Source organism: Mobula hypostoma, chromosome 1, assembly GCF_963921235.1.
Source record: "Mobula hypostoma chromosome 1, sMobHyp1.1, whole genome shotgun sequence".
Lineage (NCBI taxonomy): Eukaryota > Metazoa > Chordata > Chondrichthyes > Myliobatiformes > Myliobatidae > Mobula > Mobula hypostoma.
In genome coordinates this window covers 214,143,668-214,168,707 of record NC_086097.1, presented here as the reverse complement: position 1 = coordinate 214,168,707, position 25,040 = coordinate 214,143,668, and the positions used below count along the sequence as shown (strand labels likewise).

General features: G+C 42.4%; 1 protein-coding gene across 8 annotated transcripts in view; it reads left to right on the top strand.

Moving 5' to 3' along the window:
* Positions 1 to 25,040, top strand: part of unm_hu7910 (un-named hu7910) — a 214,777-nt gene that overhangs the window by 91,000 nt on the left and 98,737 nt on the right. For 7 of the 8 annotated variants that reach the window (XM_063064182.1, XM_063064141.1, XM_063064133.1 and 4 more), the window contains 7 exons: positions 709 to 792; positions 1,581 to 1,649; positions 6,845 to 7,153; positions 16,567 to 16,620; positions 18,231 to 18,281; positions 22,600 to 22,647; positions 24,179 to 24,223. In XM_063064182.1, coding sequence (XP_062920252.1) covers positions 709 to 792; positions 1,581 to 1,649; positions 6,845 to 7,153; positions 16,567 to 16,620; positions 18,231 to 18,281; positions 22,600 to 22,647; positions 24,179 to 24,223 — 660 coding nt within the window. The remainder of the gene's footprint in view (positions 1 to 708; positions 793 to 1,580; positions 1,650 to 6,844; positions 7,154 to 16,566; positions 16,621 to 18,230; positions 18,282 to 22,599; positions 22,648 to 24,178; positions 24,224 to 25,040) is intronic. The other variant, XM_063064199.1, reaches the window with a different exon arrangement.

The following is a 25,040-nucleotide window of genomic DNA, read 5'->3' as shown; positions in this document are numbered from 1 at the left end:
ATCATTTTTAATTAAAAACAAAAGGTTGCTTACAGTGTTGCTTTCTCATTTTTTTTTTATCTTTCTATGACTGAATTTGATTTTTTAAAATTGTTTTGAAGGTTGCATCAAAAGAATGACAAACTGTTGTGGTTACTTTAATTAATACCACTGGTACCTTGTTTAGTGCTTAGGTTGTCTTCCTAGAAACAAGAGTTATTGTGGAATTGGTGCTAAAAGGAGTCATTGTAGACACAACGCCGTTGTGCTTGGATTCTGGTGTGAACCCAACCCTTCACGATCTGCATGCTGGTGCAATGGGAACCTGTTTAAGGTCTTGGCCCTGCTTGATTTCCTGCACCGAGGAAATGATTGAAGCCTTCCCATTGCTTTATGGCCTGGTGTGGATTGAGCCACTGAGGCATTGTGCAGTGGCTACCTGTGAGGGCTCGTTCAGGAAGTATTACCGCCCACTGCTGAGATGCCGGGCTCAGGAGCTGCACCCTGGTCAGTTGAATAAGTGCAAGCTGTTGCCAGAGACTAGCAGCGACTACACCATGTAGTGATAGACTGGGTCCTGTTGAGAGAGACTATAGGACTAGGTAAAAATATAATTTGTATGCCTGCAGTTTGCTGTACAGTCATTTTAAGAAGCCATCTTTTCTTTCCCATGCTGGACATTGATACCAATTCAATTATTTTATGATATTCTTTGGTGTTTAAAATTAGGAATGAAAGAAGTGGAAAGATCTGTTCGTGCTGGGAAAAATGAAGAGCCAGTTCAAACATCTGACAATTCACCACTTAAGACAGGTAAGGTGGGATTACTTCATGTGACACTGTCAAGAAGATGTATGTGAAGAAAAGTTATTCTCTGATTGTAAATGAGCTTCTCTATATCGAGTAAGGCGATGTGTAGCTCTTTGATAATAGATATGGGAGAACTAATTCCTATGTAATGAAATGACAAAACTGAAAAAATGACAAACTGGCCAAAACAGAACAATAACTGACCCTTTTTAATCATGTATTGAACTAAATGAGCTATCTTCCAAGTTTACAGAAATGTTATAATGACAAACAATCTAAAGCCTTAAAAAGGCTACTTTTTGTCAAAAAAGTTCTCTGCAATCTTTATTACTTGAATTGCCTGCAAATCTCAATGAGGTGTTGTTAACAGTGAACATTCGGATTAAACACTTGAGTATAAATGCTCATTTTTCTGGAAAGGGCTACAAGAAGGAGATTTTAATATCAAATTACTCTTTGCACTCAGCAGTATTTGGGCTCAGCCAAATATAGATTGAAGGCATTTCTCTTGTGTATGAAGAAATTAGAAACAATTCATAACAACATTCACCATCTCCTTAAATTGATTATAATAACTGTAACAAATCACAATGTATTCAAAATAATCCAGCCTAGGATTGTTATGAGAATGTACTACAATTGTATTTACGATGTTACATCTCATGACAGATTATATCAGTAATGTTGAGATGTACAAAATAGAGCCATGGTTAACTTGGTGCTAACTACAATGTTAAGAGTCTTAATTAGTGGAGTAGTTTGCTGATATTGTCTTTAAACTATTATTTTAGAGACTCAAACAGAAGAACCTGAACCTATTAAAGCCTCTATGGCTCAGGAGTCTTTCAAAACCAATATAGGTAGGTCTTCATATTTTGGATTATATATTATTCCTTAATTCATTCGAGCTCGATAAACCGAAGGTTTAAAATTTCTCTTAATTAATCTGTTGCATTTTGCTCAAGAAGGATTTGTTACACAAAGAATTAAATGATTATAGGAATGTATTTCTCTAGCTCTTGTTGGCTTCTCCTTTGGGAGTAGGGTATTGTAAGATTTGTAATTTTGATAATGTGATCACTTCAAATGTATATGTTGGTTACCCTTGTTACTTACTATGGAATCATAGTGTGGCTACCAGAAAGACACAATTGGCTTACTGTGTCTGCTCTGGCTCGCTTATGGAGTAACTATCTAGTTCCTCTTCCTGTTCTCTGATCTGCCACACTGCATCTTTTTCCTCAGTATAAGGAGCAGACTCAGTGGAACAGATTCAGTGGACCAGATGGCCCAATTCTCTTCTATGTTTTATGGCCTTAAGTATTTATTCCTTAATTTCCTAATGTAAAATTGCTGATGAAAGGACACAATGGAACCTACCCCCACCGCATCCGCAGGTAGTTTGTACTATGATCTAACTCCACAGTGCGTTTTTTTAAAAATTGTCACGTCACTCTAGATTCTTTTTCTCTTTATACTTGTGACCTTTAGTACTTGACCCCTCCAGAGTTTCCCACAATCCTATCTATATTTCTCATCATTCTATATTTTTCCATCAAAAGTCCTCTTGTTTTTCTCCAAAACGTAGTCCTCAGATTCTGTAATCTAGCCTGGTTCTTCAATTTCCTCACTTGCAGGCCTCAGTTAGTTCTGATTGACAACAACATCTCCCACAATCAGCACAGGTGTACCACAATGCTGTGTGTTTAGCTCCCTATTGTACTTGCTTTACACTTAGGACTGTGAGGCTAAATGTAGCTCCAGTCCCTTATTTAGGTTTGCTGATGACAACACTGTCGTTGGCCGAATCAAAGGTGGTGACGAATCAGCATGTAGAAGGGAGATTGAAAATCTGACCGAGTGGTGCCATAACAACCTTATTATTCAGTATTGACAATTGACTACAGGAGGAGAAAACTGGAGATTCATTAGCTAGTCCTCATCAGGTGAAGAGAGTCGGCAACTTTAAAAATACTCAGCATTGTCATTTCAGAGAAGCTGTCTAGTGCATAGTACCATTACAAAGAAGGCATGGAAGTGCCTCTTTCAAAAGTTTGCGAAGATTTGGCATGTCATCTAAATTTTTGACAAACTTCTATAGATGTGGGGTGGAACGTATACTGACGGACTGGTTACATCACAGTCTGGAATAGTAAAACCAAAGCCCTTGAACAGAAAAATCTACAAAAGGTAGTGGATACAGCCTAGTCCATCACAGGTAAAGCCCTCCCCACCATCAAATTCATTTACACAGTTGTAAGAAAGCAACATTTATCATCAAGTGCCCCACCATCCAGACTACGCCCTCTCCTTGCTGCTACTGTCAGGAAAGAGGTACAGGTGCCTCAGATCCTACACCACCAGCTTCAGGAACGGTTATTACTACTCAACTGTCAAGCTCTTGAACCAGAAGAGATAACTTCACTCACTGCAACACTGAACTGATTCCACACACTTCCAAGGACTCTACAACTCATGTTCTCAATATAACTATTTATTTATTTATTCATTCATTCATTCGTTCATTCATTCCTTTTTTTTCTCTTTGTATTGCACATTCTGTTGCCTCTTGCACATCGGTTGTTCTTCGCCTTTGTTGTGTGCAGGTTTTCATTGATTTTATTGTGTTTCTTGGTATTTACTGTGAATGCCTGCGAGAAAATAAATGTTAGGGTAGAATATGTTGACATATATGTATTTTGATAAAATATTTACTTTGAACTTCGTACTTAACTATGGTCCCTAATTACCAAATGTTCGTATAAGAGTAGATACTATTTTGTCAAACATTCATCCACCTTATGGTGATTAATGAAGGAATCATGTTTGTTGTGCTCATTGAAGATACCTCACAAAGTAGGCGAACCATCTGATTAATTATCACTTTGTCTAATTCAGTTTCTAGCAGATGGCATGGATCAGAGGACAAAGAATATTAAAAATAGAAATGCATTTTAGCGGTTTTATAATGCAGAACAAAATACAGATATATTTTATTTTCAAAGTAATCAAAAGGTATCTCAAGGCACTTGAGTAGACCATAAAACCAGACAGAGCATATTTAGGCCATTTGGCCCATCGAGTCTGCTCTGCCATTTTGCCATGGCTGATCCATTTCCCTCTCAGCCCCAATCATCTGCCTTCTCCCCATATCCCTTCATGCCCAGACTAATCAAGAATCTATCAACCTCTGCCTTAAATATACCCAATGACTTGGTCTCCACAGCCGCCTGTGGCAATGAATACCACAGATTCACCATTCTCTGGCTAAGGAAATTTTTCCTCATCTGCATTCTAAGTTGATGTCCCTCTATTCTGAAGCTGTGTCCTCTTGACTTAGACTCTCCTACCATAGGAAACATCCTCTCCAAATCTAGCCCTTTCAAAATTTAATAGCTTTCAATGAGATCTTTCCTCATTCTTTTGAATTCCAGTTGAGTACAGGCTAGGAGCCATCAAACACACTTCATATGACAAGCCATTCAATCCTGGAATTATTTTCGTGAGCCTTCTTTGAACCCTGTCCAGTTTCAGCACATCCTTTCTAAGATAAGGGGCCTAAACCTACTCACAATACTCCAAATGGGGCTTCACCAGTGTCTTATAAGGCCTTAACATTACATCCTTGCTTTTGTATTATAATCCTTTAGAAATGAATGCTAACAATTGCATTTGCCTTCCTCACCACAGACTCAAAACTGCAAACTAACCTTTAGAGAATCCTGCAAAATGTCTTCCAAGTCCCTGTGCACCTCAGATTTTTGAATTTTTTCTTCATTCTTCTACCAAAGTGCATGACACTGTATTTCACCTGCCACTTCCTTGCTAATTCTCCTCATCCACCTAAGTCCTTCTGTATCCTCTCTGCTTCCTCAACACGAACTGCCCCTCTACTTATCTTCGTATCGTCCACAAAACTGGCCGCAAAGCCACCAGTTCCATCATTCAGATCATTGACATATAATGTAAAAAAGAAGCGGTCCCAACACAGACCCCTGTGGACACCACTAGTCGCAGGCAGCGAACCAGAAAAGGCTCCCTTTATTCCAACTGTTTGCCTCCAGCCAATCAGCCAATGCTCTTTCCAAGCTATAATCTTCCCTGTGTTACCATGGCTTTTAACTTGTTAATCAGCCTTATGTGTGGCACCTTGTCAAAGGCCCTCTGCAAATCCAAGTATATAACATCCATCGATTCTCCTCTGTCTATTCCGTTTGTTATTCTTTCAAAGAGTTCCAACAGATTTGTCAGGCAGGGTTTTCCCTTAAGGAAACCAGGCTGACTTTGGCCTATTTTACCCATGTGCCTCCAAGTACCCAGAAACTACATCCTTTAATATCGACTCCAACATCTTCCAAACCACTGAGGTCAGACTAACTGACCAGTAATTTCCTTTCTTCTGCCTCTCACTTCTTGGAGTGACACTTGTAATTTTCCAGTCCTCCAGAGCCACGCCAGGATTTAGTGATTCTTGAAAGATCATTACTAATGCCTCCAACAGTCTCTTCAGCCACCTCTTTCAGAACCCTGGGATATAGACCATCTGGTCCAGGTGACTTATCTATCTTCAGACCTTTCACTTTTGAACCTCTGGCATACTGCTGCTTTCTTCCACAGTAAGGACTGATGCAAAATACTTACTGAGCTCGTTCACCATTTCCTTGTCCCCCATTACTGCCTCTCTAGCATCATTTTCCAGTAGTCAGATATCTACTTCAACCTCTCTTTTACTTTTTATATATCTGAAGGAACTTCTGTTATCCACTTTAATATTATTGGCTAGCTTACCTTGGTATTCCACCTTTTCCTCTTTATGACTTTATTAGTTGCCTTTTGTTGGTTTCTAAAAGCTTCCCAATCCTCTAACCTCTCATATATGCCCTCACTTGGGGTTTTATATTGGCTTTGGCTTCTCTTATCAGCCACGATCGCATCATCCTGCCTTCAGAATACTTCATCCTCTTTGGGTTGTATATGCCCTGCTCCTTCCAAATTGCTTCCAGAAATTCCAGCCATTGCTGCTCCTCCATCATCCCTGCTAATCTTCTTTCCAGTCAGAGTAGAATGTGAAGAAATAAAATTTGACTCTTTTTAATGAGATAATACTACAGATGCTTTTTAAGGAGCAATTACAACAAAAGAAGTGGTGAGAAAAATCCTGGGAAGGAATTCCAGGGATTAAGGCCACGAGTTGCAGACTGTTAGTGGTGGAAGTCAAGAGACCAGTTTGGAGAGGTACAAAAATAAGTTGCAAAGTTTAGGAGCAGGATGAGTTGAATACTTTAAAATTGAAATAAACAGGATTGACAGCCAGTGTAGGTTCATGAACATGTGTAATATTGGTTAAAGAAATTCATTTAGCGTTGGGAGCTGGGTTCTGCAGCTTTGATTTTCACTGCTAATAAATGAGTGAAAATTTATTAGAGTGGCATTAGTAGAGCTACTAGGACTTGATGTTTCAATCCCTATGGTAAGTCGGCACTCTCGATGTTGGCAGTGGGTTTGGAGTGGTGACAAGGAGGGAGGGTAGGTATGTCATCAAGATCATCAGGTGGGCACACTCCTTCTTTGACGTTTCGTTGATAAGCCCACGATGTCTCCAGAGGGCTCAATGGTGCTACCTGGCGTCCCAGATACACCCCCTTCAGTTCCATACCCTCCTGTCTTCATCTTGCAGCCCAGTTGTTGTCTTTCCTTTTAATCCAAATCCAGTTGCTGCTTTCTTCTGCTGCATTTGACAAAGACTTGATTGCTTGTTGGACGGAGTGACCCCTCACCCCCATCTACTTCAATAGACTGGTCGTAGATAAAATAATTTAAAACTTGGGCTACCTTACTAAGAGGGTAATGAAAAAAATAACTATTATTAAAATTCAATTATTATTTGATTCCTGTAAGAATGCTAAATAATTTATTGTGCTTGCACCTTTATTTTTGGATGCTGAGCTAATTGAGATAAAATTATTGTAATTGTGGTCTTCATAATTGGGATGTGAAGGTTGTATATAGTTAGCACTTGCACAGGTTTCAGAAGCATTCATTTTTTTCCCTATAGAGGAGCCAGAGCCAGTGGAGGATGAGCCAGAACCAGAGTTGGAGCCGGAGCCAGAGCCAGTGGAGGAGGAGCCGGAGCCGGAGCCAGTGGAGGAGGAGCCAGAGTCAGAGTTGGAGCCGGAGCCAGTGGAGGAGGAGCCGGAGCCAGTGGAGGAGGAGCCAGAGTCAGAGCCAGTAGAGGAGGAACTAGCACCAGAGCCAGTGGAGGAGGAGCCGGAGCTGGAGCCAGAGCCAGTGGAAGAGGAGCTAGAGGCAGAAGAAACAAATGAATTTGATGCTGAGTCTGAAGATTCAGTCCGTTCTGAAGCTGGTGAGCTTTTGTAGGCTATTGCAGTAGACCTGGGGTAAATTAGATTATGAACAAGAACCTCAGAGGATTATATAATTAAAGGGTCTATTTCAGCTAGATGGCAACAGTGTTATCCCTGACTTACCTAGTCCCAGTACGGAGGGCTGTTCTGGCTGACACTCTGTGCACTAGGATGGGACAGGAACAGATGGTAAGAAAACTTAAAACAGATAAGTGCTCGGGGCCAGACAGGCTGTGCCCTAGGTTAATACAGGACTTGAGGAAAGAAATTGTAATGATTTTAGTATCCTCACTGGCCACAAGAGTAATACCAGAACATTGGAGGGTGACAAATGTTGTTCCTTTGTTGCAAATAAGATAATATCGATGATCCAGGGAATTATAGACCAGTGAGTCTTGCGTCAGTAGTGGGCACACTATTGGAGAGGATACTTGGAGACAGGATTTATGAGCATTTGGAAAAGCCAGTCTGATTCGGGATAGTCAGCATGTCTTTGTGTTGGGCAGGTCATGCTTCATAAGCCTGATTGTATTCTTTGAGGAAGTAATGAAACAAATTGATGAAGGTAGAGCAGTGGATGTGGTTTAGATGGGTTTTTGTAAGGTGTTCAACAAGGTTTCTCATGGTAGGCTCATTTATAAAGTGAAGAAGCATGGATCGATGGAAACTTGGATGTGTGGATTCAGGACAGAAGGCAGAGGGTGGTAGTATATTGTGCATATTCTGCCTAGAGAGGTGTTCCATAGGCATCTTTCTGGAATCTCTACCCTTTGTGATTTTTATAAATAACTTGGATGAGGAAGTAGATTGATGGGTTAATAAGTTTGCAAATGACTCTAAGGTTAGTACTGTTGTGGATAGTGTAGAAGGTTGTCAAGGGTTACAGTGGGATATTGATTGACCATAAGACCATAAGATATAGAAGCAGAATTAGGCCACTTGGCCCATTGGGTCTGATCTGCCATTTCATCATGGCTGATACAATTTTATTCTCAGCCACAATCTACTGCCTTCTCCCAGTATCCCTTCATACCCTGACCAATCAAGAATCTATCAACCTTTGCCTTAAATATACATAAAAACTTGGCCTCTGCAGCTGCCAGTGGCAAAGAATTCCATAGATTCACCACTCTGGCTAAAGAAATTCCTCCTCATCATTCTAAAAGGACACCCCTCTATTCTGATGCTGTGTTCTCTGGTTTTAGACTCTTCACATAGGAAACATCCTGCCCACATCCACTCTATCAAGGCCTTTCAGCATTCGATTGATTTCAATGAAGTCACCCGTCATTCTTCTGAATTCTAGTGAATACAGGCCCAGACCCATCAAACATTCTCCATATTACAAGCCATTCAATCCTAGAACCATTTTTGTGAACCTCCTTTGAACCCTCTCCAGTTTCAGTACATCCTTTCTAATATAATGGGATCAAACCTGCTCATAATAAAGTGAGGCCTCACCAGTACTTTATAAAGTCTCAACATTACATTCTTGCACTTATATTCTAGTGCTCTTGAACATTGCATTTGCCTTCCTCACCACAGATTCAGCCTGCAAAATAACCTTTAGGGGAACCTGCACAAGGACTCCCAAGTCCCTTTGCGCCTCAGTTTTTGTATTTTTTCTCCATTTAGAAAATAGTCAACCCTTTCATTTCTCCCATCAAGGTGTATGATCATACACTTCCCAACACTGTATTCTATCTGCATTTCTTTGCCCATTCTTCTAATCTGTCTCTAAATCCTTCTTTGGCCTCTCTATTTCCTCAAAATTACCTCCCCCTCCACCTATCTTAATATCCTCTGCAAACTTTGCAACAAAGCCATCAATTTCATCATCCGGGTGAATTTATTATGGGGAACAAGGAAATGGCAGACGAGTTGAACAGGTACTTTGGATCTGTCTTCTCTAGAGAAGACACAAAGAATCACCCAGATGTAATAGTGGCCAAAGGACCTAGGGTAATGGATGAATTGAAGGAAATTTATATTAGGCAGGAAGTGGTGTTGGATAGGCTGTTGGGTCTGGAGGCTGATAAGTCCCCAGGACCAGATGGTCTGCATCCCAGGGTACTTAAGGAGGTGGCTTTAGAAATCGTGGACGCATTGGTAATCATTTTCCAATGTTCTATAGATTCGGGATCAGTTCCTGTGGATTGGAGGGTGGCTAATGTTGTCCCTCTCTTCAAGAAGGGAGGAAGAGAGAAAACAGGGAATTATAGACCGGTTAGCCTGATGTCGGTGGTGGGAAAGATGCTGGAGTCAATTATAAAAGATGAAATTAGGACACATCTGGATAGTAGTAACAGGATTGGTCCGGGTCAGCATGGATTTACGAAGGGGAAATCGTGCTTGACTAATCTTCTGGAATTTTTTGAGGATGTGACTATGAAAATGGACAAGGGAGAGCCAGTGGATGTAGTGTACCTGGACTTTCAGAAAGCCTTTGATAAAGTCCCACATAGGGGATTAGTGGGCAAAATTAGGGCACATGTATTGGGGGCAGAGTACTGACATGGATTGAAAATTGGCTGGCTGACAGAAAACAGAGTAGCGATTAACAGGCGGTGACTAGTGGGGTACCACAGGGTTCAGTGCTGGGACCGCTGCTGTTTACAATATATATTAATGATTTAGATGAGGGAATTAAAAGTAACATTAGCAGATTTGCCAATGACACAAAGCTGGGTGGCAGTGTGAAATGTGAGGAGGATGTTATGAGAATGCAGGGTGACTTGGACAGGCTGGGTGAGTGGGCAGATGCATGGCAGATGCAGTTTAATGTAGATAAATGTGAGGTTATCCACTTTGGTGGTAAGAATGGGAAGGCAGATTATTATTTAAATGGAGTCTAGGAGAAGGGGCAGTACAACGAGATCTAGATGTTCTTGTACATCATTCACTGAAAGCAAGCATGCAATTGCAGCAGGCAGTGAAGAAAGCTAATGGCATGCTGGCCTTCATAACAAGGGGAGTTGAGTATAAGAGCAAAGAGGTCCTTCTGCAGCTGTACAGGGCCCTGGTGAGACCACACCTGAAGTACTGTGTGCAGTTTTGGTCTCCAAATTTGAGGAAGGACATTCTTGCTATTGAGGGAGTGCAGCATAGGTTCACAAGGTTAATTCCCGGGATGGCGGGACTGTCATATGTCGAAAGATTGGAGCGACTGGGCTTGTATACTCTGGAATTTAGAAGGCTGAGAGGGGATCTTATTGAAACATATAAGATTATTAAAGGATTGGACACGCTGGAGGCAGAAAGCATGTTCCCGCTGATGGGTGAGTCCAGAACCAGAGGCCACAGTTTAAGAATTAGGGTAGGCCATTTAGAACGGAGTTGAGGAAAAACTTTTTCTCCCAGAGAGTGGTGGATATATGGAATGCTCTGTCCCAGAAGGCTGTGGAGGCCAAGTTTCTGGATGCTTTCAAAAAAGAGATGGATAGAGCTCTTAAAGATAGTGGAATCAAAGGTTATGGGGATAAGGCAGGAACTGGATATTGATTGTGGATGATCAGCCATGATCACAGTGAATGGTGGTGCTGGCTCAAAGGGCTGAATGGCCTACTCCTGCACCTATTGTCTATTTCTATTGTCATTGTTCCAAACTGAATCCACAATACATTTATTTGGTATTTTACATGCTTAACATGAAGAACAATCCATATTTACAAAGTATAGATAATGCTGTCTTTGAAACTGCATGCAAACCTCACACCTTCTCACCAGCAGCATCTAGACTGGTATTCCGGCACTCACAGCTTTTAGGAAATGCATTGTCAAGGAACAGAAGACTGGTGGCTGAAGCTATTTACTAAGTGTTAATGACCTAAACTCAAAAATTACTCTAACATAATGAACAGCAACACACATAAAAGTTGCTGGTGAACGCAGCAGGCCAGGCAGCATCTCTAGGAAGAGGTACAGTCGACGTTTCAGGCCGAGACCCTTCGTCAAGACTAACTGAAAGATGAGCTAGTAAGAGATTTGAAAGTGGGAGGGGGAATTTGTTTAAAAATAAACAAATTCCATGACATGTGAGTGATGATAAACTTGACTCTGATATGGGTCTCCACTGGGGACAGATAGTGGGAAGGAGGCACGGAGAGGGGAATCGTTGGGAAAAGGGGAAGGGAGACGGAAGCACCAGATGGACATTGTGTAATAATCAATAAACCAATTGTTTTGATTCAAATGACCTTGTCTGGTGCCTTAGGGCTGGGTGTGTCTCCACCTGTGGCACTCCTTTGCTCCTACCAGATTTACAGACTTGTTCTCTGCTCAACTTAGATACAGTACCATGCAAAAGTTTTAGGCACCCTAGCTATATACATGTGCCGAAGGCTTTCGCACGGTACTGTGTAGATATATATTTTTCTTATTGTAATTTGTAGTATATTTTATGTATTGCACTGTACTCTGCTGCCACCAAACAACAAATTTCACCTTATGTCAGTGATAATAAACCTGATTTTGATTCTGATTCTGGCATAAGAAAGGTGAAATCAGGCCATAGGAGTAGTTTGCAGTTGTCTGAGGTCAGTGACGTGCACTGTTAGTTCTGGTTACAGTCTCTATTTTGACTACTGTTACGAGAATACACATAAAATTAAGATGTTTGCTGGCCTGGGCTAGCATCAGTGGCATCAGCAGTTGGTCTGCCACCTGCCCTCAGGGGAAGGAGAGATAAGGAACAATGGAGCAGCGTCTGGAGATGTGTAATGAAGGGATGTGGGAGGAAGAGCTGTCTGGAGCGGCTCCCCCCTTTGAACCCTGAACTGTTTGAAGTGATGGACAGGCGATACCCCAGCAGGGGGATAAAAAGGGACAGGTTCGCTAAGACAGACACACGCCACCCGAGGTAACGAGACCCTGGAAGCGGTGCGCCTCTCACGAGTGATGAGAAGTACCGGACAACGCACAGGGTGGAAAGGTACGATCAGCGGGAACCCGGTGTGTGTCCGCCCTTGCCTGGGTGCCGGGTTCACTGCAGAGGATCGACCGCATCTGGAGGAGGGGTCACAGTCGGTGACCTCAGGTGACATCACCAAGGACCCGCCCAAATGCTGTTTGTGAGCCATCCCGCTGGTCTGTGAGTGAAGCTGTTCTGAATGATCAGTTGTTCCTGTTCTATCTCTGTCTCTCTTCCCCCACCTTGTCCATCGCCATGGCAACGATTACTGCGAACTGAACTACAAACTGGACTGAACTTTGAGTCATTTTGAAATTGGTCATTTAACCCCTAGACAACGATAGAGCTTGATTGATGCTGTTATCTTAATTCTGTGCACATGTGTTTATCATCACTGAACTGTTGCATTTATTATCCTTTCGATTACTGTGTTGCTTGTTTCTTTAATAAAACTTTCTTAGTTCTAGTACTCCAGACTCCAACTGAGTGATCCATTTCTGCTGGTTTGGCAACCCAGTTACGGGGTACGTAACATAAGTGGGGTTCTCGTCCGCGATTTTGAACGCTAAATTTGGGACGGAGTAAATTGATTGGGTTAAAATTCCCGAAAGAAAGAAAAGACAAACAGCAGAAATGGAGGTTGAGGAATTTATAAAGGCGCCGACCTTGGAGGCATTAGAGGATGCCAGGAAATCGGAATTGATAGCTGTGGCAAAACGGGTGAATCTTGCTAAGGTGAAGTCGACAATGAGGAGAGAGGAGATACACAGAGCTATTGTAGAGCACTATGTATCTAAAGGTGTGTTTCCCCAAGGTGAGCTGGGGGAGGTGTCTATTGAAAAACCTGCTGGAGACGCGGTACAGGTACAGCTTGAAAAACTGAGACTCGAGCACGAGTTCCGGGTACGGCAGTTAGAACACGAAGAGAAGCAGTTAGAAAGGCAGGAGAGAGAGGTAGAAAGGCAAGAGAGAGAGAGGGACAGACAGTTGGAGAGAGAGGAGAAACAGAGGGAAAGGGAATTTGAGCTGGAGAAGTTAAAGATAAGGGCCGAGCAGGGGCTCGTGCCGAACCAAGGTGGAGGGTTCCGGGCGACCCAGGAGGTTAGGCTGGTTCCCCCATTTGACGATACCGATGTGGATCGGTACTTTCTCCACTTCGAAAAGGTAGCTATAAGTCAGGAATGGCCGAGGGATAAGTGGGTTGTCTTACTTCAGAGTGTACTGAAAGGGAAGGCCCAACAAGCTTACTCAGCTTTATCCGCGGAAGATGCCCAGAGGTATGAGGTGGTGAAAGAGGCCATCCTCAGGATTTATGAGTTGGTCCCGGAGGCATACCGGCAGAGGTTCCGGAATGCGAGGAAGCAGTGGGACCGCACGTATTTGGAGTTTGCTCGTGAGATGCAAACATATTGTGAGCGTTGGTGCGCCTCGAAAGGGGTAGAGGGGGATTACGACAGACTGCTGCAACTGATTCTGATTGAGCAGTTTAAAGGTTGTGTCCCTGAGGGTATGAGACCCTACCTCGATGAGAAAGAGGCAGCCACGTTAGCCGCAACTGCTAAGTTAGCGGATGAGTATGCGTTGACGCATAAAATGAAGGTTGCCCCGAGTAAAGGCTACCAGAAGGGTAGTCAGGACGGCGGGGAGAGTCCACCGGAAAAGTCAGAAAGTAAGCCGGGGATTAGTGAAAAGGATAAGGTAGACCGGGAGCAGTCTGGTAGGAAGTCTCCTGGGGTCGTCTGTTATAATTGTGGGAAAGTCGGACACTTTGCGTCCAGGTGCTTTGCCCCAAGAAAGGAGACGGGGAAAGGAAAAGCGGAAATTTGGAATGGCTGTATTGAGCTGTTAAGCGAACCGCTAGGGAAGGACAGGTCTGAAAAAGTCCAGGAAGGGCGCGAGAGGTTTATCTCGGCCGGACTGGTGTCAGTGAAAAAGAGGTTAAAACCAGTTCCAGTGCGGATCTGGAGAGACACGGGAGCGTGTCAGTCACTAATACTGAAGAGTGTATTAGAGTTTAGCTCAGAGACCCAGACTGGGGAGGTAGAGGTCAAAGGTGTTGGGGAAGGGACAGAGTCAGTCCCTTTGCACCAGATACATTTACAGAGCAACCTGGTCTCTGGACTAGTCACGATCGGGGTGAGGTCCGAATTACCGATGAAAGACGTGGAAGTCTTGCTCGGTAATGACATCGCCGGAGGAATCGTGTTCCCAGTCGTGAGATTGACGGGTCAGCCTGCCAGCATGGAGGCCCCGCCCGCGATGGTGAATTTGGCTGAAACATTTCTGCCAACCTTGTATGAGACAGGGTGTAGTGAGATAAGAGGTAGTGAGGGAGCTGGGACGGACGTAGCAGTAGCCAGGAAAGAATTTGTGCAGACGCAGGAGCGAGACGAGGGGCTGATGGTTTTGGCCGAGACCGCTCTCTCTGACACAGCCTTGACAAGCTATTGTGCGGATGAGGAGGTGCTAAGGAAGAAAGGGAAATCAAGTACAGCATCCGCAGATGAGGAGTGGGGGGTGGTGCAAAAGAGTTATGGGGATGAGGTTTTTAACATGGCCCACGAGGTACCCCCCGGTGGACATTTTGCGGTGCTGGAGGAAACAGTTGGTGGAATCATGAAAGAGATTTACCGGCTGCCCAGGGGGAAGAATGTTATTGATCATGACCGACGCGAACTGAGACGGTCACCGGCTTTTGATATGCTAACAAACCTAGTCGGTGTTAGCGTGGAAATCAATGATGCTAGGGGCCCCTTGATAAGAGGAAAAAACCATTTTGAAAAGATTAGGATGGGATCGGTCAGATGGGAGAAGGCTATTGTTTTGGCCAGGTCTACTGATAAGGTCTCTCCCTTAATCCCCGAAGGAGTAATTAAACGACTCGCACCCATGTGTTTGATTGTCCCGAGGAAATGCAAAGAACTGGGACGTTGGGTTATGTCTGTTACAATAGGGCAGCCAAGTAAACAACACCCATATTTTTCGAGTAATTCAGTGACTAAAGGGCTGATGACCACAGAGGTGTGTATTGGCAATTTAATACGGCTGTCTGAAGCCAGTCTGATAGTGAACCTTGAAAAAAATGAATTCGGCCACACGAGAGTCACCTACCTGGGAATTGTGGTGACACAGGGGCAGCTGGCAGCGATGCAAGCTGCAGTGCAGGCTATCGCTGACCTCCCCACCCCGACAGACAAGAGGGCCCTCAGAAGGCTCTTGGAGATGGTGGGGTACTGCAGGAAGTTTTGCAATAACTCTGCGGTCAATACCCGTCCCCCTCCTACTAAGCCCTTGCGAGAGAAAACTGAGTCGGAATGGGACGACCCTTGTTATTGTGGTCCGGGACAAAACCAAATGAGAGGTTACATTGGTCGCAATTCATCAGTGTTTTTGGCCACTATGAAGTTTGCTGAGTTGGAGCCTGGTCTAAGGGATTATTAATAACACGTGTAAAAGGAACAGAAAATGTGATGACTGTCTGTCAAGGTGTTGACAGCTTCAAATTCTCTGTATTAGCTAAATAACTGTTAAAGATGTATATTGTGTATGTATCAGATAATGTAGTCATGTTTGTAATTTTTACCTCCCGGTAAAAATCCTTAAAGGGGGGAAGTGTTACAAGAGTACACATAAAATTAAGATGTTTGCTGGCCTGGGCTAGCATCAGTGGCATCAGCAGTTGGTCTGCCACCTGCCCTCAGGGGAAGGAGAGATAAGGAACAATGGAGCAGCGTCTGGAGATGTGTAATGAAGGGATGTGGGAGGAAGAGCTGTCTGGAGCGGCTCCCCCCTTTGAACCCTGAACTGTTTGAAGTGATGGACAGGCGATACCCCAGCAGGGGGATAAAAAGGGACAGGTTCGCTAAGACAGACACACGCCACCCGAGGTAACGAGACCCTGGAAGCGGTGCGCCTCTCACGAGTGATGAGAAGTACCGGACAACGCACAGGGTGGAAAGGTACGATCAGCGGGAACCCGGTGTGTGTCCGCCCTTGCCTGGGTGCCGGGTTCACTGCAGAGGATCGACCGCATCTGGAGGAGGGGTCACAGTCGGTGACCTCAGGTGACATCACCAAGGACCCGCCCAAATGCTGTTTGTGAGCCATCCCGCTGGTCTGTGAGTGAAGCTGTTCTGAATGATCAGTTGTTCCTGTTCTATCTCTGTCTCTCTTCCCCCACCTTGTCCATCGCCATGGCAACGATTACTGCGAACTGAACTACAAACTGGACTGAACTTTGAGTCATTTTGAAATTGGTCATTTAACCCCTAGACAACGATAGAGCTTGATTGATGCTGTTATCTTAATTCTGTGCACATGTGTTTATCATCACTGAACTGTTGCATTTATTATCCTTTCGATTACTGTGTTGCTTGTTTCTTTAATAAAACTTTCTTAGTTCTAGTACTCCAGACTCCAACTGAGTGATCCATTTCTGCTGGTTTGGCAACCCAGTTACGGGGTACGTAACACTACTAACAGATGTACTTTTTTTTCTTTTAGAAGAGTCTGTTTATGTGGAAGATGAAGCAATTTCTGAAACAGAAAAGACAATGGGTATGGGTTGCTTTGTATCAATTCATAAAATCTAAGTTCTGTTTCATTGGTATTTGAACACTACACTGTTAATTCACTGGTAGTCTTGACTCACCTGTACCTTCCCTTATCATACCACAAATACGTTGTTTTTTGCTGTTATTTGAAAACCTGAAAAAGCTGGAAAACAGTCTCTGTATTTACCTAAACCAATGGAGGGCAAATTAATAACTCAGTGCTCCTCTCCTGTTCTTTTTTTTCTGAAATGTTGTAACTCAAATTACTGCATTATTGCAAAAAGATAGCCAATATTATTGCTTTCAGTCATGGTGGGAATCTTTTACTTGCAGGGGACTCTGAACCTGAAGTTGTTGATTGAATTGACTTTGTTTCTTACGTCCTTCACATACATGAGGAGTAAAAACATTTACGTTACGTCTCCATCTAATGCACAATGGGCAATCATAGTAATTTATAATAAATAGAACAGTCAATGTAATATAGAGTACACGCAAATCAGTGTGAGTTCATCAGTCTGATGGCCTGGTGGAAGAAGCTTTCCCGGAGTCTGTTGGTCCTGGCTTTTATGCTGTGGTACCACTTCCCAGATGGTAGCTGCTAGAATAGATTGTGGTTGGGATGGCTTGGGTCCCCAATGATCCTACGGACCCTTTTTACACACCTGTCCTTGTAAATGTCCTGAATCATGGGAAGTTCACAACTACAGATGCGCTGGGCTGTCCACACCACTCTCTGCAGAGTTCTGCGATTAAGGGAAGTACAGTTCCCATACCAGGCAGTGATGCAGCCAGTCAGGATGCTCTCAGTTGTGCCCCTGTAGAAAGTTCTTAGGCTTAGGAGCCCATACCAAACTTCCTCAACTGTCTGAAGTGAAAGAGGCGCTGTTTTGCCTTTTTCACCACACAGCTGGTGTGTATAGACCACATGAGGTCCTTAGTGACGTGGATGCCAAGGAACTTAAAGCTGTTAACCCTCTCTGCCCCAGATCCATTGATGTCAATAGGGGGTTAACCCATCTCCATTCCTCCTGTAATCCATGACCAGCTCCTTTGTTTTTGCGACATTGAAGGAGAGGTTGTTTTCTTGACACCACTGTGTCAGAGAGATTACTTCTTCCTTGTAGGCCACCTCGTTATTGTTTGAGATAAGGCCAATCAATGTAGTGTCTTCAGCAAATTTAATTAGCAGATTGGAGCTGTGGGTGGCGATACAATCATGGGTATACAGGGAGTAAAGGAGAGGACTCAGTATGCAGCCCTGAGGGGCTGCTGTATTGAGAGTCAGAGGGTTGGAGGTGCGGGAGCCACTCGTATAACCTGCTGGCGATCTGACAGGAAGTCCAGGATCCAGCTGCACAAGGCAGGATCAAGGCAGAGGTCTCTGTAGAAGAATTTCCAGGTAGATTTTGTGAGGTATTTCCACGGCAGACTTTAAATTTTTAAGGAAGAGCCATTAATTTTGCAGAAACTTCTTTTTCTGTCAGAGTTAGAAGAGAGAGAGGGGGAAGTTAATGAATACACTGTTTCAGGTTTGCACAATCACTAATCAATATTTTAATTCCAATGAGCTGCTGTACTGATTCTGGTAACAAAATTTTCTTTATGTTGTAGATGAAGCAGTGTTCGAACCTGAAGAAGTAGTCTCTGAACAAGATACTATAGGTACGTATTACTTATTTTATACAAAACCTATGTGAAGTGTAGTGAATGAAGGAATTATTTTCATAATTAGTTGGAGTTATTGTCTGTTCATGCTTCCATTATGAATAACATCTCCCTTACACAAAAACATGGTATCTCCTCCTAATCAATTTCTCTCTTCCCAAGTGAAGGTAAATTCTGTCTGTCAGAATCTTCTCCAGCAGCTTCCTCACCACTGATAAAAGGCTCACCCAGCCTGTCATTTCTAGAGTTATCCCTATTGTGTTTTAGAACAACAGGGAAAATTTGCCATCCACCATGTTTCTGGTACCTCTCGCATGGCTAATGCAGTTGTAGAAATCATTTTCAGATTCCCAACTGTCTCCTGGCTTGCTTCCCTTAGCAGCTTGGGATATATCCCATCCAGCCCTTAAGATTTATTCATCATAATGTATAATAAGATTTTCAGCACTTTCTGCTTCCTGATACAGCTATGTTGGAGAATATCTGTGTATTTTTTTCCTTACTCTCCAGCCACTACATCCTTCTCCCTGCCTTATACTGATGAGATGTATTCGTGGAGGACCCTAATCATGCCCCCTGGCTCCATATACAGATTACTCCTTTAGTCCCCAAAGGGACTTACTCTTTCCTTAGCTACGTTCTTCTAATATACTCAGAAAAGGTTGAGGAATTTTACTGTAATCCTAAACATAAAATACTCTGCAGATGCTGGGATCAAAGCAACACTCACAACATGCTGGAGGAACTCAGCAGGGCGGGCAGCATCCGTGGAAACGATCAGTCGATGTTTTGGGCCGGAACCCTTTGTCAGGACTGAAGAGGGAAGGGGCAGAGGCCCTATAAAGAAGGTGGGGGGAGGGTGGGAAGGAGAAGGCTGGTAGGTTCCAGGTGAAAAACCAGTAAGGGGAAAGATAAAGGGGTGGGGGAGGGGAAGCAGGGAGGTGATAGGCAGGAATGGTGAAGAAAGAATAGGGGAAAACACAGGGTAGTAGAAGGAGGCGGAACCATGAGGGAGGTGATAGGCAGCTTCCCTCCCTTTCCCTATCCCCATTTCACTCTGCCCCCTTCCCCAGCTGCCTATCACCTATTATGGTTATAGCAAATCGTAAACGCAAAATAATCTGCGGTGTGGCCTCCTCTACATCGGTGAAACCCAACGCAGATTGGAGGAACGCTTCGTCGAGCACCTCCGCTCCGTCTGCCAAAACAAACAGGATGTCCCAGTTGCCACTCACTTCAACCCTGCTTCCCATTCCCATTCAGATATGTCCATACATGGCCTCCTCTACTGCCATGATGAGGCTAAACTCAGGTTGGAGGAACAACACCTCATATACCGTCTAAGTAGTCTCCAGCCCCTTGGTATGAACATAGAATTCTCTAGCTTCGGGTAATTCCCTCCCCCTCCCTTCCCCTATCCCATGTCACTCTGCCCCTCTCCCAGCTGCCTATCACCTCCCTCATGGTTCCGCCTCCTTCTACTACCCACTGTGTTTTCCCCTATTCCTTCTTCACCTTTCCTGCCTATCACCTCCCTGCCTCCCCTCCCGCACCCCTTTATCTTTCCCCTTACTGGTTTTTCACCTGGAACCTACCAGTCTTCTCCTTCCCACCCTCCCCCCACCTTCTTTATAGGGCCCTCTTCAGTCCTGACGAAGGGTTCCGGCCCAAAACGTTGACTGATTGTTTCCACGGATGCTGCCCGACCTGCTGAGTTCCTCCAACGTGGTGTGAGTGTTATGGTAATCCTACTTGTCAGTGTCATTTCATTGCCCTCCTAATTTCTTTCTTCATTTCTATTTTCCCTTTTAATCTCAAAGAACTTGTGTGATACCAATTTCCTACACCTCACCTAAACTTGCTCCTTTAACTCTTACTATCTTACTATTAAACTCACTTTTATCTCACTTTCAAGAACCCTTCATCTCATGTTCTCGGTATTTATTGGTTATTTATTTATATTATTGTTTCTTCTTTATGTATTTGCACCAATTGTCTTCTGCCCTCTGGCTGAATGCCCTAGTTGGGCTATCATTTATTAATTCTGTTATAGTCACTATTCTATAGATTTGTTGATTATCCCCACACGAAAATTGAATCTCAGGGTTGTATATGGTGACAGACAGTGGCATGCAAAAGTTTGGGCACCCCGGTCAAAATTTCTGTTACTGTGAGTAGCTAAGCGAGTAAAAGATGAACTGATTTCCAAAAGGCATAAAGTTAAAGATGACAAATTTCTTTAATATTTTAAGCAAGAAAACTTTTTTATTTCCATCTTTTACAGTTTCAAAATAACAAAAAAGGAAAAGGGCCCGAAACAAAAGTTTGGGAACCCTGCATGGCAGTACTTAGTAATACCCCTTTTGGCAAGTATCACAGCTTGTAAACGCTTTTTGTAGCCATCTAAGAGTCTTTCAATTCTTGTTTGGGGGATTTTCGCCCATTCTTCCTTGCACAAGGCTTCTAGTTCTGTGAGATTCTTGGGCCGTCTTGCGTGCACTGCTCTTTTGAGGTCTATCCACAGATTCTCAATGATATTTAGGTCGGGGGACTGAGGGCCATGGCAAAACCTTCTGCTTGTGCCTCAAGGTAGTCCATTGTGGATTTTGATGTGTGTTTAGGATCATTATCCTGTTGTAGAAGCCATCCTCTTTTCATCTTCAGCTTTTTTACAGACGGTGTGATGTTTGCTTCCAGGATTTGTTGGTATTTAATTGAATTCATTCTTCCCTCTACGAGTAAATGTTTCCTGTGCCACTGGCTGCAACACAAGCCCAAAGCATGATTGATCCACCCCTGTGCTTAACAGTTGGAGACATGTCCTTTTCATGAAATTCTTCACCCTTTTTTCTCCAAATATACCTTTGCTCATTGTGGCCAAAAAGTTCTATTTTAACTTCATCAGTCCACAGGACTTGTTTCCAAAATGCATCAGGCTTGTTTAAATATTCCTTTGAACTTTTTGAATAGAACTTTTTGGCCGCAATGAGCAAAGGTATGTTTGGAGAAAAAAGGGTGAAGAATTTCATGAAAAGGACATGTCTCCAACTGTTAAGCACAGGGGTGGATCAATCATGCTTTGGGCTTGTGTTGCAGCCAGTGGCACGAGGAACATTTACTGGTAGAGGGAAGAATGAGTTCAATTAAATACCAGCAAATTCTGGAAGCAAACATCACACCGTCTGTAAAAAAAACGAAGGTGAAAAGAGGATGGCTTCTACAATAGGATAATAATCCTAAACACACCTCAAAATCAACAATGGACTACCTCGAGGTGCAAGCTGAAGGTTTTGCCATGGCCCTCACAGTCCCCCGACCTAAATATCATCGAGAATCTGTGGGTAGACCTCAAAAGAGCAGTGCATGCAAGACGGCCCAAGAATCTCACAGAACTAGAAGCTTTTTGTAAGGAAGAATGGGCAAAAACCCCCAAACAAGAATTGAAAGACTCTTAGCTGGCTACAAAAAGCGTTTATAAGCTGTGATACTTGCCAAAGGGGGTGTTACTAAGTACTGCCATGCAGGGTACCCAAACTTTTGCTTCAGGCCCTTTTTCCTTTTTTGTTATTTTGAAACTGTAAAAGATGGAAATAAAGAAGTTTTCTTGCTTAAAATATTAAAAAAAATGCGTCATCTTTAACTTTATGCCTTTTGGAAATCGTTTCATCTTTTACTCACTGCCTGTCCTTTCAATACAATGTGTATCCTTCGATATTAAGCTTCGAACTATAATTTTCTTTCAGCCATGACTCAGTGATGCCCACAACGTCATACCAGCATACCAGCCAATCTTTAACTGTGCTATAAAATCATCTGCCTTATTCTGTATACTGTGAATGATGGACTGGGCCGTATCCACTACTTTATATAGAATTTTCCATCTAGGACATTGGTGTTTCCATATTGTAACCAGTCAATGTGTATCAGCCATGATGTGACCATCAAAATACTTTCTACCACAGATCTGTTGAAGTTTGTCAAAGATTTAGATGTCATGCCATTTTCACAAACTTCTAAAGAAGTTGAGGCACTGCCGTGCTTTCTTCATAATTGTACTTAAGCGCTGGTTTGATGCTTGAAAGTTTGTTGGTACTTTGTGTTGGTACTTCAATTTAATTTATTCCTTCTAGATGAAAATTGCTACCTAATTATGCATGAATGATAAATTAAGCTTGTGAGAGATGATTCAAGAAGTTTTTTCAAGGAATTTTAAAATGATATACTGCTTCTTAAGATAGATTACGATGGTATGGCTAGGAGGAGAATGCACTTTGAACTTCATGATCTTACAGAAGATTTTTTCTCCCCCCACTAGCACATGAAAGTGAAATGGAAGATTTCTCTGATCATCTGGACAGTGAAGGTTAATTTTTGTGTTATTTATTTTGTATGTATCTTTGTGTTCAATAAATGATTGTTTTCTCTATAGATGAGTGGCATGAAGCATATTGATCTTTGTTTTTCCAAGTGAAAGTTGTGTTTGCAGATTATGTCAAAAATACACTTGTTTCTCATTCATATCACTTTCCAAGTACTGAGATCGTTGAAATGTGTGACAGGTGTTTTCAGATTCATTGTAGAATGGTGTCCTTTCAAAATGTAACTTACTCATTTCAGAAGGCTGGTTAAATGAGCTGTTTAAATGCTGATTATTCAAGATTCAACATTGTTCATTGCCATTCTTCAGTACACAAATATAAAGGAGAGCAGAGTGATTGTTACTCTGATGTGATGCCGCAAAAAATACACAATAAGCTTAAAGAACACAGTAATAAAACGTGATAAATATAAACACATAAGATCAGCTTGTATGCATAGACTGATTGTATATGTACTATTGTCAAACCAGAGAAAATCTGCAGATGTTGGAAATCCAAGTAACACACAAAATGTTGCAGGAATTTATCCAATCACAAACAAAATAAAATTTGAAGATGTTGGACATCTGAGTTCCTCCAGCATTTTGTGTGTGTTGCTATTGCATCTACTTACGCCAGGTACAGGAGTACATAAGGTGAAGTTGATAGGAAATGATGAAGTAGTGAGAGTAAGGGTTTGGCGGGGGGAAGTAACTGAATGTCTGAATGATTGTACTAATGCCTAACGTGTCAACAGAAGTCCAGTGGGTGCTGCTTCGTTACTGTGTCAGATGAATGAGAGAGCAGGTCCACACTAGAAACTTGTGCAGTATTTAGTCTGACACTCTGCTGCCCAGTGCAACAGTGTCTAAGTTGCTCATTTTGGGTAAGATGTTAAAGAAGCTCCAAGTCAAAATAAAAACAAATGCAAATGCTGGATATCTGAAATGAAATCGAATAAAATGGTTCTGAGACATGAACCGTTAACCTTTTTCTATACATATGGTCCAAACTGTTAATTCCAGCACTTCCTGGGTATTTTTGCTTAAATTAGCTTCCTATGTGTCTGCACAGATGAATAAAAATATCCTATGTATGATAATTGTATCTCTTTAAGAAATTTGGTAATGAAATGAATGTGTGACACTGCAGAAAATCCATTGCACTTGGTAGAGAAGATCGGGTTTTTTTTTTAAAGCTTAATTACTCAAATCTTAAAACTTGTCATTTCACTTTCTAATTATTGTCAAATATTTCAAAACTTCATTTTTTAACTTTACACTTATTACATCTCCCTCATTTCCCCCTCTATTTTGAGATTTAATTGGTTTAGACACTGTTGTTCATTAATGTTTCTTCAATCAGATCAGTTACAGAGTAAGCCGGGAACAAACCTGTTACGTCAGTATAATGAGTTGTTGTGATAATTTCTTTATCGTTGAGGGCAAATTATAGTCCATAATTTGAACAAATATGCATAATTTTCAACTAACGTATAGTTTCAAATTTTCAGCTAATTTTAATTTATACTTGCAGGTGAAAGAGAGGAAGATTTACCAATCGGTGATGAATTTATTGAAGGTATATAGGGTGGCTTTCGGCTCGTTTATATATTTTCCTTTATCTTTTGTTCTTTCGGTTGATTATCATTGTGCTGATGTGTGGAAGCATATTTAATGAGGGTTTGTGTGTCTTGGCAATTGCCGGAATGGTGCTGTAAGGTGAAATAAGATCCTATTTTTTGAGATATTAAGGACACTCTATTGTGAGCTAAAGTCTGTTGCACTATAATTAAGAAATTATGATAGCTAAGAAATTGTGTAGGCATTAGCAATAATATTTCAAGCATCACTAGACTCTGGAATGGTTCCGGAAAACTAGAAAATTGCAAATGTCACTCCAGTCTTCAAGGAGGGAGAGAAGCAGAAGAAGGGAAATTATAGGCCAGTTAGTCTGACCTCAGTGGCTGGGAAGATGTTGGAGTCGGTTGTTAAAGGATGTGGTTTCAGGGTACTTGAGGGCTCATGATAAAATAGACCATAATTAACATGGTTTCCTTAAGGGAAAACCTTAGCTGACAAATCTGTTGGAGTTATTTGAAGAAACAACAAGCAGTATAGACAAAGGAGAATTGGCTGATGTTGTGTACTTGGATTTTCAGAAGGCCTTTGACAAGGTGCCACACAAGAGGCTGCTTAACAAGTTATGAGCCTGTGGTATTACAGGAAAGATTCTAGTATGGATAAAGCTGTGGCCTGATTGACAGGCAGAAAGAGTGGGAATAAAAGGAGCTTTTTCTGGTTGGCTGCCGGTGACTAGTGGTGTTCCATTAGTGGTGTTGGGACCAATTTAATTTTTATATTATATGTCAATGATTTGGATGATAGAATTGATGGCT